Source organism: Anomaloglossus baeobatrachus, chromosome 12 (assembly GCF_048569485.1).
Source record: "Anomaloglossus baeobatrachus isolate aAnoBae1 chromosome 12, aAnoBae1.hap1, whole genome shotgun sequence".
NCBI lineage: Eukaryota > Metazoa > Chordata > Amphibia > Anura > Aromobatidae > Anomaloglossus > Anomaloglossus baeobatrachus.
Window position 1 is genome coordinate 52,175,161 of NC_134364.1, and position 15,154 is coordinate 52,190,314.

At 44.2% G+C, this 15,154-nt stretch overlaps 1 protein-coding gene across 1 annotated transcript in view; it reads left to right on the top strand.

Annotated features, from left to right (window-relative positions):
• The first annotated feature begins 5,703 nt into the window (after positions 1 to 5,703).
• Positions 5,704 to 15,154, top strand: part of LOC142257910 (transmembrane protein 151B) — a 48,139-nt gene continuing 38,688 nt past the window's right edge. The window contains exon 1 of the mRNA XM_075330192.1: positions 5,704 to 6,331. Coding sequence (XP_075186307.1) covers positions 6,233 to 6,331 — 99 coding nt within the window. The 5' untranslated portion in view covers positions 5,704 to 6,232. The remainder of the gene's footprint in view (positions 6,332 to 15,154) is intronic.

The following is a 15,154-nucleotide window of genomic DNA, read 5'->3' on the forward strand; positions in this document are numbered from 1 at the left end:
GCTTCTGATATGACGGAGTGCAGATCGTGCAATCTGAGGACCTTTTTGTACTATCAGGTATTTGGGTTTTTGTGGTGTTTTTCTCTGGCCACCATCAGCCCCTTTCCTATTTAGTCAGTGGGGCCTCAACTTTGCTAATCTTATCATCCATCTGTGTATTGTATTTTCCTATATCACCGTAGTCTTTGAATGTGGGGGGCTTGCTATACCTTTTGCGGTTTATTTCTGAGGCATAGTTATTCATCCTTCCTTCCTTCCTTTAGGATAGCTAGTTCTCCAGCTGGGTTCGTGGTGCCTAGGATGTGAGTTCACCCCTCAGCTACTTCTAGTGTTGATGGTTAGTAAGGGGATGGCGGCCAGATTAGTTGCCAATGCTCTTGTCACCTTTTGCCAATGATCTATTGTGATCTTCCATGGTTGCGGATCATAACACCCTTCCATGTGTACATCTGGGTGTTACGATATACAGCTGAGGAAGCAATGTTGGCTAGTTCTATAATCATGATAGAAGGGAACGGAGAGTGTGCAGTCATATCTTTTATTTATTTTCACCTAAATGGAGTATGGTTGTAGGACCCGAAAATGCGGTGTCTAAGATTGGAATTTGGTCCAAGAGGAGCAGTCCTCGGGGTTCGGCCCAAGAGGAGCAGTCCTTGAAATGTTTGTTTTTGGTGGAATACAAATTCCGATAGGCGTCGTTCCCAAAGATAGTCTTGCCCACCAGATTACATAGGAATCCTGTGTGTAAGCCTTTATTTGACACAATAATAGCCCTACCCCACGGACCTGACGATAAATCCAAGCATTATCACTTGCTCAAAGTGAATACATGTCCTGTGTGAACAAAAAGAGAACCTGTCAGTTGGTTAATTCTTCCGGAACGACAGGTCGCATGAATCAGATATTAGTCATGTTTATTGCTGCCATGCATGTTTTATTTAGAAACGTTGCAACTTCCACAGAAAACCTGGTGTGAAAATATGTCTGGAGGCTATGCATCTTGGATGACTAGTCCGAGGTAGGTCCACAATGGGTTCTTTCTGCTCCACATGACTAACGGGTCTTTTCTTATACCAGTACATAAGGAGCGGGGAGAAGCTGTTGGAGACCCAGCCATCCCAGGAGCATGGTCTTTGGGCTAGGCTTTCAAGGAACCCCGCAGTGTTTTAGAGTAATGCCTACAAAGCTTGAATAACGCAGCCAGTTATCCGATTCGTGCAGCCATGGTTTAGTCAGCATGAATCGACTGACTGGCTCCTTTTTAATTTAAATATGGACACCTTCTCGAGTCTGAAAATGGTGGTCGCTCTGTGTTTTGAAGCATTTTAACAGTCATGTGCTTTATCAATGCATTTTTTTTCTTCCCATGTAATAATTTTTCATATGACGTTTCATTGGATTCCCAGAGTTAAATAAAATGTCATTTAAGGAATATGTATACCTTTCCAAATTTATTTTTTTAATATTAAATATATAATTCTTTTTTTTTTTTTTTTTTTAAAAAAAAAAAAAATCGGGAATGAGCGAACCCGTGGATGTCAAGGTTTGACTGGACTTGATTTAAAAGTTCGGTTTGGGACCTGGACTTGACCCCGGACCCCATATAAGTCAATGGGGATCCAAACTTTTGCACTGTAAAATGGTCATAGAAAGGGCTAAGGGTTTTTTTTTTTTTTTTTCTTTCCCACGATGAAAATCGTATGGATTAGCTGGTTTCAACCAGCATATGAACAGCACCCTAGCTCCAATGGTAATGGCCGCGTGGAAGCACTAGGAGGTGCGAAACGGCCGGCGTCCCCTGTAGGCCTACACCCGGCTCTCTCCCAGCTTTTTAATGCACTTCTTGGATTAAATAAAGCATGTTTTGGATATCAAATGGATTGTGCCATTGTCTTCTGATCTCCTGGAACTCATATTGGAATTCTTTTCACTCTTCAACGTACACCCATGACCAGTGTGCTACTGGATAAAGACCCGAACATTACCTACTCCTTCCCTACACCATTTCAAGGTATAACGCGGTGGTGCAGAACCGCATCTGTTTTTGTACCCTCACTCCAAACTCGGACACTGACTTCCATGAAGAATTTGAGCAGTGGTCACCAGATGTCTTGTATGAACACTAAACTTTCCAGTTTGGGTACACTCATCCCTAATTTTAAAGCATCTAAGGCTTGTTTCACACTTGTGTTGAATGCCATCCGTTGCATTGCGTTGTGTGACGGATACAACGGATGCGTTGCATATAGTGGCACAACGCATGCAACAGATCGTACAAAACAACGGAATCCATTATAGTTTTTTTTTCTTGATTTTACACATCTGGGCATGCGCAGTTGTGTAAAGACGGATGCATTAACGGAATCCATCAAATGACGGATTCTAACGGAATTCACCACCATAGACGTCCATTATAAAAACAACGGACACCGACAGAATCCGCCGCTCTGCGTCATTTTAACGCACAAAAAAAGTTACATGCTGCGTTCCTTCCACCCAGCGGAAGCAACGCAGCGTCGACCAGTGGAAGCAACGCAGGTCCATCAGTCGCAATCCATCATCCATACAAGTCTATGGGAAGCAGCGGATTCCACTGTTTTTCTATATGGCGGATTCCGACTGAAGGAAAAAAAAACGCAAGTGTGAAACTAGCCGTAATTGTAAATATGGCGATTTGACTGTTATCACATTCAGTGCCGGCCTTAGCATGAATGGCGCCCTGTGCAAAATTGCCCTTTGGTGCCCCCCTACTGATTTTTTTTACCCAGTTTCCCAGGAAACAAACGAGGACAGGAGGCCATTTTTTTTTTTTTTTAGATCCTAAGAAAATTGATCTCTTCAAATGTCCAATAAATTACAAATTTGTGCTGGAGAATATGCACCTCAAATCCACATTAATGCCACCACATATGATCTCGTATTTTTAGAAGTCTTCCGATTTCAACCATTTATGCCGTTTGCATGGATATTACACCCCACCCCAGCTCCCACTCCACCCTTCAAGTCCTCCACACTCACCACCATTCTTGCAAAAACGTGTGTGTGTGTGTGTGTGTGTGTGTGTATATATATATATATATATATATATATATATATATATATATATATATATATATATATATATATATATATATATATATATATATATATATATATATGTGTGTAGGTATATATATGTATGTGTGTGTGTATATGTATGTGTGTGTGTATATGTATGTATGTATGTATGTGTGTATATATATATATATATATATATATATATATATATATATATATATATATATATATATATAGTGTGTAATATATTTATTATGTATGTATGTATGTATGTATGTATATCCAGAATATGCCCAGGAGGGGAATATATATATATGTCCCCATCCTGGTTTTGTCCCCTTCCTGGTATATATCTCTCCTCCTCCTTGTGTATATGTGCCTTTCCTGGGTCTCTCCTCGTATGTTTGTCTACTGCAAAAAGAAGAAAAAACAAACATCTTACTCACCCTCCTCTGCTCCCACGTTCTGCAGCGTCCTCTCTGAGCAGCGATGCATTTCAGCTGGATGTGTGCTCTCCACACATCCAGCTAAAGCAAGGCAGGGGCTGCAGTCAGCGGGCGCAACCAAGACCCGGGGCTGGAGTTAGCACCCCCCACCATCACCCGTGGCTGGAGTCAGTACCCCCCCCCACCACCCGTGGCTTGAGTCAGTGGCCCCCCCTACCCCATACGGCTGGAGTCAGCACCCCCTCGTGGCTGTAGTCAGCGCCCGCCCCCCACCCCTCGTGGCTGTAGTCAGCGCCCCCCTATCCCCCGCGGTTGGAATCAGCGGCTCCCCCTCCCCGCGGTTGGAGTCAGCGCCCCCCCCCCCCGCGGTTGCAATCAGCCGCCCCCACCCACCGTGGCTGGAGTCAGCGGCCTCCCAACTCCCCCACCGCCCCCGGCAATCTTCAGCTCATAGAGTGCCTACCTCTCCCTGCCGGATGCCGCGCGCTCGCCAGCTCTGCATTGCCTGCAGCACTGTGATGAGGTGCAGAGTGATGACCTCATCACATTGGGCTGCGGGATGATGAGCTGCCTCCCTGCTCTGCTCAACTCACAGTGCCTCCCCCACCACATAATTTGCATGCGATGCCCTAGAAGGACTTCACATGCACCTTAGTCATGTGCAGACTGCAGTTGTGGCTGAAGCATTACCGCTGGGCCCCTCTACTGCAGCTGTGACTGGGGCTCGGTGAAGATGTTGGGCCCGGCTGGCCAGGAGCTACATAAAGCTAAGTAAGTAACCGGAGGCGGTTACAGTAAAAACGCAGTGCTGGGACGGGAGGAGCCAGGAAATGTATGACTTCTTACCTGTCTGCTGCGCCCCCGCTGAAGCATGACTGTCGGCGCCCTGTGCGACCGCACGAGTTGCACATGCCTAAAGCCGGCCATGATCACATTACTGTACGTTATGTATACAGCTTCTATCTGCACAGATGTGTCTCCACGGGTGCAGGCTTCAAACAAACCTTGTGCCTCCTGGGATCCTTTAATCATGCTTGTAATCATACAAACCTGAATTATAATATCAATAAACTGTAGGATAAGCTTTTTCCCTACACTGCAAATACATATATGTAGAAAGCAATTGCATTAATAGTAAATTTATTGGATAGGGTTATTTTTAAATTGCTCTCTTCAGCAAGTAATCAGATGCCAGGTCTCTGAACTGAATCTCTGCAGATCATTACCATTTATTCATTCATATACACAATATTCACATAGGATAACCTATACCTGTAAATGTTCACCTGGGTAATCTAGAACATTTATACAAGCACTGAAGGGCCACTTATCGCCTGCATCTTTTTTTATTAAAACTCCATAGTGCAAACATTACAGACAGGTTTCGTTAACCTTGTAAATGGACCAAATTATAATATTCTCTCCTGGAGTCTATAATTATATGCACTGACTTTCTATTCCCAATAGATCTGTACCAAGGTTTGTTCTTCATCTCACCTTCAAAGCCTGACACCTCTGTGTATCTCCTGATATCACTTTGTGATCTCCAATTATGCCGTTCCTTGATTTTTAACACTATAGAGAGGTTTCCTATCCCCCCTCCTTCCCCATTATCTCCACTGATATTACATGAAACATCTCTCCCAGGCTATGACCTGCTGCTAGGAAGCAAAACCCATCAGCGCCAGCCCTTAATTCCCACCTGCAACTCCCAACAGGGCTTTTCTCATTGCTGCTATATCATCAGAGCCAGAAATAGAACTGACTATATAAGATGGGAGTAATTTGTAAGGACTAATGCAGACATGGAAAGTTTCAGCTTCCATCATCACAGAGAACATTGGAAAATTAAAAGAAAAAGAGCATAATAATTGGTGATTTTGAAGAATCAACAAAACTGGGCTCATATTAATGTGCTTGGTCGGAATACATAGACCTCACAGTGCTACAAAAAAGGATGTGCAAGTGATGGTGAAGGATGTTTTTCTTAAGCAGGTAAACACCAAATGTCTCCATCATCAGTATTGGAGAAAAAAAAAGCATAATGATTGGTGATTAGGAAGAACTGGGCTCCTAATGTGCCTGGCTGGAGTCCATAGACCTCACAGTGCTACAAAAAGGGGATGAGCAAGTGTATGAAGTCACTGATGGTGTAGGATGTTTTTCTTGAGCAGGTAAACCTGAAATGTCTAAGGCAGGCAGTGGATGTAGTGTGGCTCTGCATGTGTGCCTGCTCTGTGATTTATTGCTGGGAAGGATAAAGGGGGTGTGCACACAACTGAGACATCAGAGGCAGAGAAAAGAGAGCTTGACTGTGCTGTCACATCTCCACTGGTCTAATATCACTTAGCTTGCCTGCTGCATTTTCTTGAAGTTGCCTTCTTTTCCTGCAGTGCACAGCAGGGTGCCAGCTACTTTGTGCAATGTGCCATTTCTGCTTCTGCAGATAAGGTGACCCTTAAGATCTCCAATGGGGGGTCTAGTATTTAGCCCTCCTTTCCTCTACATATGGGCTGCTGAAGAGGGTGAATAAGGGAGGAGGGGAAAGAATGTGTAAAATCCTGCTTCATCCATGGGACTGAAGAACACTGGTAGAGATGGGGTGCAGTCTGCAGCACTGGCTGAGTGCTCAATACTCCAAGTGATGCTGAATGATTATTCTTCTCCTTGGGCAACAGGATTTCCTTTACACTGCATCAGGGTGACCTGGAGAAATAGAATGGCAAAGGATGTCTACTGAAGTAGAAAGTGAAGCAGCTGCTGAAACCCCAGCAGATACCCCAGGTGAAAATGATAGAACTACACCAGAGGTGGATGATAGAGAGGAGGTGAGCAATGAAGGTCATTTATACTATTGCTTTACAGAACTAGACAATGTCATACTTTACACTTGCAAAACATAAAAGAACAATACTCCATGCAGTGAGAATTTGAATGTTTATTTGTTTTTGTTTACAAACACACATGTATATAATTATTATTGATACATGGGTACAGGTAGAATGGAATGTTGCAATAGAATGGAATGTTTCAATCTTTACACTCCAACATTCTACATTGTATTATTCTATCTGTACCCTTGTCAGAATATAATGTTGCAATGTATTATTTTAGACTCCAACATTCTACATTGGCTACATTGTATACCTGTACCCTTGTCACAATATAATTGTTGCAATAGAATGGAATGTTTCAGTCTTTACACTCCAACATTCTACGTTGGCTTCATTGTATTATTCTACCTGTACCCTTGTCAGAATATAATGTTGCAATGTATTATTGTACACTCCAACATTCTACATTGGTTACATGATAATATTCTACCAGAATATATTGTTGCAATGTATTATATTACACTCCTAATTCAGTCATTCTTCTAAATAAAAACTAAAAAAAAATTGTCCTATTTCAGTTTCCAGCAGTGTAGGGGTTAGATTATTGGTAGTAAGGCAGTCAGGCTGCAGTGCTGAGCATCCTTGTGCACATTGCCCCACTGATGAGAGATGAGAAGTACCAATGTGCTGGTGTGAGATAAGGCAGACATCCAGGGAATACTACAGACAGCACACAATCTGAAGGACATGTTCAATGCAGAACCTTGCAGGTCGTATTATTTTTCCTGCAGGCTTCCCGCCCCTATGTGCCAAACACAATGCGCCGGGGGAAAAGCTGTGCTAAGTTCAATGACAACAATACTTATCTCTTTGTCAATGCTGCATTGAACGCTTTGCAGGCAGGAGGATAACCACACTGCAGATCCTCCCGTCAGTTAAATGCAGAAAAAAAAAAATTTTGCAAATTGTTCTACCTTTATAAATATTCATAAGGAATACCTGTCTGGAATGCGTAACCTGAAAATTTAACGGAAGACTAGGATTTGGAAAAAAAAAAAACGGATGTGAGTGAAATATTTAACTGATCTGCAGTCATGAAAATCTTAACCTGTGGCAAATAAAGTTAGTCTGGGTTCAGCCAAAACTATTAGGTTCAGCCTTCCGCCACCAATTATACATTTTTGTCACTAAATTGTCTATAACCCACAATGTTTTGTACTGAGGAAATCATCCAGCCCTTTTTTGTCTTTTTGTTCTATGATGCAAAGGTTATTTTGGGGAATGCCGTGATCCAGACAGTGATCATGATGATGCAAGTGTCATCTTTTTTTGCATGTGTGATGTAACACTGCTGATACATACAGACAATAGATAAGGTTTCAGTTTTAAGATGGAATGAATAGGTCAGGTTACATAGATTTTGTTTGTAAATAGTACATGATACATTCCATCCTGCATTAACAAAGGAAAAAACTAGTGCAGAACATACCATGGAGGAGTTAAGTCTCTGCAGTCCATTACTAGCAATATGGATTTGGGGTTTCCCTAAGAGATGGAGATCCCACATATAAGTGTGTATTGCAAAAGGGCATATGGAAATGGTTGAAATAAGGCAACGCTTTTAAAAATAAATCCATAAAATAAAAAGAGAATATTTGTTCATGCCGGTGACTGACCACAACAACCTTGGTAGAAGAATTCCTATAAGACAAGTCTGGCATATATACCGTATATCACAAAAGTGAGTACGTCCCTCACATTTTTGTAAATATTTTATAATATCTTTTCATGGGACAACACTGAATATCTGACACTTTGATACAATCAGTGTACGGATTGTATAACAGTGTAAATTTGTTTTCCTCTAAATAACTCAACACACAGACATTAATGTCTAACCGCTAGTAACAAAAGTGAGTACAGCCCTAAGTGGAAATGGCGAAATTTTGTTCAAAGTGTGAATATTTTGCGTGACCACCATTATTTTCCAGCACAGCGTTAACTCTCTAGGGCATGGAGTTCACCAGAGCCTCACAGGAGCAGCTGGATCCTCTTCCATTCTCAATGACGAAATCACAGAGCTGGTGGATTTTAGAGACATGGTGCTCCTCCACCTTCCATTTGAGGAGGCTCCACAAATACTAAATAGGGTTAAGTCTTGAGACTCTCCTCCAGTCCAGCACCTTAATGCTTAGTTTATTTAGTATGGCAGTGGTTGTCTTGGAGGTGTGTTTGGGGTCATTATCATATTGAAATATGAAGAGAGGGGATCATGCTCTGCTTCAGTATGTCACAGTATATTGGCATTCATGGTTCCCTCAAGGAGCTGTAGCTTTTTACAACCGGCAGCACTCATGCAGCCCCAAACCATTACACTTCCACCACCATGCCTGACTGTAGGCAGGACACACTTGTTTTTGTACTCCTCACCTGGTTGCCACCACACATGCTTGATACCATCTGAACTAATGAAGTTTATCTTGGTCTCATGAGACCATGGGACATGGTTCCAATAATCCATGTCCTTAGTCTGCTTGTCTTCAGCCAGCTGTTTGCGGCTTTCTTGCATTTTTATCTTAGAAGAGGCTTCCTTCTGGGACCATAGTCATGCAGTCCAGTTTGCTGCAGTGTGCAGTATATGGTCTGAGCACTGGACCCCCCCCCACCCTTCTAACCTCTGCATCAATGCTGGCTGCACTCATACGTCTGCCTGAAAAGACAACCTTTGGATATACAGTAATGCTGAGCATGCACACTCAACCTCTTTGGTCGACAATGGCGAGGCCTGCTCTGAGTAGAACCTGTCTTGTTAAACCACTGTATGGTCTTGGCCACCGTGCTGCAGCTCAGTGTCAGGGTGGTGGCAATCTTCTTATAACCATGGCCATCTTTATGTAGAGCAACAATTCTTTTTTTTTTCAGATCCTCAGAGAATTCTTTGCCATTAGGAGCCATGTTCCAGTGACCAGTATGAGAGAGTGTGTAAAGGATAACACCAAATGTAACACACCTTCCCCCATTCACACCAGAGACCTTATAACACTTATGAGTCACATAACACCGGGGAAGGACAATATCACATAGGGGTGCACTCACTTTTGTTGCCAATGGTTTAGACATTAATGGCTGTGTGATGAGTTATTTAGAGGGCACCAAATTTACACTGTTATACAAGCTGCACACTGACTACACCACTGTTTTTTTTGCCAGGAAGGGGGATCCCCATTCTCAGGATTAGTAATGGTCCCTCAAGTCAGAACCCCACTAATTAGTCATTCCTGGCTTATCAGATTGATAAATGAAAACTGTTTTAGGCTATGTGCGCACTTACCGGATTTTTCGCGGATTTTGCCGCGGATTTGCTGCATGTTTCGCTGCAGAAAATGTTCATAACATCTCTGCAGTGAATCACCAGCAAATCCTATGGAGAAAAAAAATCCTGTGCGCACTGGGCGGAATTTGACAGCTGCATGTTTTGCTGCGGGAATCCCGCAGCAAAAACAAGTGCATGTCACTTCTTTTCCGCACATCGCTGCGGGATTTCACTCCATTGACTCAATGTTAATCATGAAATCCCGCAGGGAATAACGCAGGCAGCAAATTCTGTGCGGTTCACTGCGTTTTCCTGCGTTATTCCCTGCGGTATTTTGCGGTTTACCTCCGGTAATGTACATCACTTGCTTGCGGTTTTGCAGGGAAGTGATGTCATTACAGGAACAGGAAGCCGTGCAGAGTAAACACACACACATCAGACACAGAACACATCACAGACATAGAACACATAGACACAGACACATAGAACACACATAGAAAGAAAACGGAAATATAGGAAAAAAAGAACGTGGGCTCCACTGCATATTTACCTTCCAGCCGAGGTAAGCACACAGCGGCGGCCCGGTATTCTCAGGCTGAGGAGGGAGAGGGGCAGGGGTAATGTCCCCCGCCTCACTCCCCCTCCGGCAGCCGAGAATATCAGCCGCAGCTGCCCCGGCACTGTCGCATGCATTATGCGGCACTGCCGGCGTGTCCTCGGCTCTTTTTGCCACCGTGTAGCAGTGGTGACAAGGTAATACAAGGGGTTAATGGTGATGGGGGACCACCGCCATTAACCCCAGGCTTGATCATGGCAGCGTCTATGTGACAGCTGACATGATCAACCCGTAAGTAAAGTGAAAAAACACAGACACCAAAAATCCTTTATTTTAAATAAAACCAACAAGCCTCGTTCACCATTTTATTAACCCCCCCAAACAAAGCTCCGGCGTAATCCACCGCTCCGACATCCACAGCTCCGGCTCCGGCGTCCTGCACTGCTGACATCCAGCCGCGACTGTCACAGACACAGGCTGAATGCAGCAGACAGCAGAGGTAATTACCGGTCATTTCCCACGGCCGGTAATGTGAACTCACTGCCGACCGTGGGAAATGCAGCGATCTGTCTATCCCTCTATCTATCTATCCCTCTGTCTGTCTGTCTATCTATCTATCCCTCTATCTATTCTTCTGTCTATCTACTATCAGAATTAAATGTATTTTTTTTTTTTTTTTTTTTTCTTCAATGTGCTTTATTGCATTGAATGCAATAAAGCACATCCCAACCCGCACGCGGCAATACCGCGAACAATACCGCGGTAAAGCCGCGGCAAACCGCATGCGGTTTTCGGGTGCGGTTTCCCGCGGTTTTTTACCGCGGGTGCGGTAATCTTTGAGAGGATGCGGAATTTTCTCAAGAAAATTCCATTTCCCAGTGCGCACAGAGCCTAAGCAGATAGAATCAGTTCTTGAAGGAAAAACAAAGCATAGTGATGTCATTTCAAGCAGCAATGATTCACATTTTCCACTTAATTTACCAATCAAGTAAATTTATGACCTGTTAGGGCATCAACAAGTTGTGTCAGGGAAGACTGTAAAGCAAACTGAATATAAAAGTCAAAGTAACCAATAAATTTGTATTTTATTGACTTAACTAAATGGAAGAACGTTTCATAGGAGCTGCTGATATCGTTCACGAGACGGTGCGTAGTTACAGGGGGTGTAGATTGCAGTATCACTTGAACATACTGCTACGTCAGAAGACTCCAATATTATAAATGGTAGATGGGGGATCCTGTTACACATTTTACATGAAGCTTACACCTTTGCATGCTCCAGAGATTCTTAGAACTAGACATATAGTACAGACCAAAAGTTTGGACACACCTTCTCATTCAAAGAGTTTTCTTTATTTTCATGACTCTAAAAAAGAACCTAGAATATAAGACATATTTTCAGTTGTTTCACACTTTAAGTATTTCATTCCACATGTGTTAATTCATAGTTTTGATGCCTTCAATGTGAATCTACAATTTTCAGAGTCATGAAAATAAAGAAGGATTTGCGGGGCACTACTTTCACTGAGGACTGTCCACATCAAACAATCAGCAGCTAGTTGTAGAAAGCACACACGGTGCTATTGATCTCTGCTGCGACCAGAGGAGACTTCCAGGTCGGACTATACTGAATACAGCTGCGGGGTGCTTGTTCCAAAAGCATCAGAGCATAGAACATTAAGCAAAGGAAGAAAAAAGGAACGGCACTCACCGGTAATTGCTGTGAAGTGTTCAGATTTATTTCATGGTCAGAGGATACATGCTTCGGCGTTACAGGGAGGGAATGAGGAGGTCTTACAGCCCGTTGAAGCCCCACCTACAGGGGCGAAACGGCCGTAGTCTTTTTGTGCTAACCATCCTCATTCCCTCCCTGTAACGCCGAAGCATGTATCCTCTGACCATGAAATAAATCTGAACACTTCACAGCAATTACCGGTGAGTGCCGTTCCTTTTTTCTTCCTTTGCTTAATGAAAATAAAGAAAACTCTTTGAGAAAGTGTCCAAACGTTTGGTCTGTACTGTATATGATACAAAATAGTGATCAGGAGGCACAAATATTTTTCATTGACAAACACTAAAATATCTGCGATAGTATTTAAATGGAATCTTTCAGTAAGGTTGTGCTATGGAATGTGATGGCAGCATGATGTAGGGGCAGAGACCCTGATTCCACTCTTTTTTTGTGTATTTTCCTATGTCACAACCAGGAAATTCATTATTTTTTCAGGGTTTGGATCAGTTCATGTAAAGAACATACCTACAACTGTGAGGATTTGGTTTTCATTTTATTGTGAAGCAAACAACAAATAGGTTTAATAACTGTAAACTTCAGTGTGCATAACTCTGAAGTCAGTACTTTTTAGAGCTTCCTTTTGAGGAAATTACAGCTGCAAGTTGTTTTGGATAAGTCTATGAGTAGAGTTGAGCGGGATGGCAATAATCCGCGGCCGGCGGGTCGTTAACAGACCTAAAAATAAGTCCGATCCGCTCCAGAATCCGGTGCCCATATAAGTCAATGGGGACCGGAATCCGGAGGGTTAAAATGTTTGTGGAGGGGCTAGGGGGCTAGCAGCGAGCGCGGCATACTCACCAAGGCACTGTCATGGCGGCACACTCCTTCGGGTCACGCTGTTACCTTCCGGAGCCGACAATTCAATATTCATGGTTTTCCCCGCCCACCGGCGTGTGGTGGTTGCAGCTAGACACGCCCCCATCCTGAGTGTCAGCTAACTGCAACCAATCACAGGCGCTAGGACGGCTGATGGGCGGGGAAAGCAGTGCACTGTCGGTCATGGTGGTAAACATACTCAGCAGCACAGTTATAGCGCTCGCGCAGTATCTGTGCTGTTTATCCAGTGCCCGGAGTCACACGTGCGAGGCTGCCGGGTGCTGCCAGAGCCCCTCGCACCTGTGATTCCGGTGAAAGTAAAAAAAAAAAAAACGACGTGCGGTCCCCCTAAACTTCACATCCAGCCAAGATAACGCCGGCCGGGGGCTGGTATATCCTCAGCCCGCAGCCGTCCGGTAAGTCGCATCTGTTAGATGCGACATACCGGTGCGATACCGGCTCTTCCCGGTGGCGTGATGCGGTGCCAGTCGGGGTAATAGCAGGGGTTAGCAGGGGCACATAGCTGCTGCTAAACCCTAGGTTTGTGATGGCACAGGCGTCTATCAGATACCTGCATCACACAAACCTGTAAGTGACAGTAAATAAACACAGACACACAGAAAAATCCTTTATTTGGAATAAAATACAAACACTCCTCCTTCACCACTTTATTACCCCCAAACACCCTGCAGCTCCGACGTAATCCACACGACGTACCACGCTGCTTCAGCTCTGCTACATCTGAATATCACAGAGAGCGGCACGAGCGACCACTCTCTGTGAGTTCCAGAGAATGAATGAGCTGCGCACGTTACGTCACTCAGGTTATTTGCGGTCACAGCTGGAGGTTCCTACGGTCCTTCATCTGCAATCGCAGTTAACCTGACCTCAGGTGGAGGTCACTGAGTTCACAGACCTGCATCTCCTAGCAGAAAAAGCGCATTTTATTTGGTTAAGAGATGCAGATTTTGTGCTGAAATTTTTATACCATATTCCTGCATCCAAACTAGACCTCCTGGCAAAAAAATTGCGGTGTTTTGACGCAATTTTTATGCCGCGGTTTTTGCCGCGTTTTTTTGCCAGGAGGTGCACATTTGGTGCTGAAATTGCCTGCAGCAGCTTTCAGCACCAAATTTCCACCTGTGGCAGATTTTTTTTAATTTTTTTTTTTTTTTGGGGCCAGGAGATGCAAATTTGATGCTGGGATTTTTACACCATATTCTGCAGTCTGAACACGAGCGTGCATGTACCTAGAAACACATGCACGCTCTTGTCAGAAGTGTGCAGCTGTTCTGCGATGTCAGACTTGCGGGGGTTGCTCACAAGTGTGACTGCGACGTAGAAAAAAAACGCTTTTTTTTAAAATATATATAAAAAAAAAAACAAACGACGTGCGGTCCCCCCTAATCTTCACATCCAGCCATGATAACGCCAGCCGGGGGCTGGTATATCCTCAGCCCGCAGCCGTCCGGTATGTCGCATCTGTTAGATGCGACATACCGGTGCGATACCGGCTCTTCCCGGTGGCGTGATGCGGTGCCAGTCGGGGTAATAGCAGGGGTTAGCAGGGACACATAGCTGCTGCTAAACCCTAGGTTTGTGATGGCACAGGCGTCTATCAGATACCTGCATCACACAAACCTGTAAGTGACAGTAAATAAACACAGACACAGAAAAATCCTTTATTTGAAATAAAATACAAAACACTCCTCCTTCACCACTTTATTACCCCCAAACACCCTGCAGCTCCGACGTAATCCACAGGAGAAGTCCCGCGGCGACACCTCCGGCTCTGCTACATGTTAGAGCGAGCAGCCATAGAGCACAACCGCCCGCTCTGAGTGCAGCGTAGTACTGACCGCGATAAGCGATGACTGCACGGCAGACTCTGTCACAGGCTGGGGGCACGTCAGCCAGGAACCAATCACAGCTGAGAGGACGGCCGGTGGGCGGGGAAAACACGGAAAGCTGTGTGACAGCACAGGAAGTGAAAGCGCGACCCGGAAGCAAGTGTGCCGCCATGAAAGAGTCTGGTAAGTATGAAACGCTATTTATTTATTGTTTTTTTTTCTTCATTTTTTATTAATTGCCGGTTCCGGATCCTGCAGCCGTAGTGCTGAAACCGCGCGGATCCGGACATTTACAGCCTGGGCCCGCTCAGCCCTATCTATGAGCTTTCCACATCTTGCCACTGGATTTTTTGCCAATTCCTCAAGGCAAAACTGCTCCAGCTCTTTCAAGTTAGATGGTTTCATCTGGTGAACAGCAATCTTCAAGTCTGACCACAGATTGTCCATTGGATTAAGGTTCACTGTGACTCGTCCGCTCCCATACATTTAC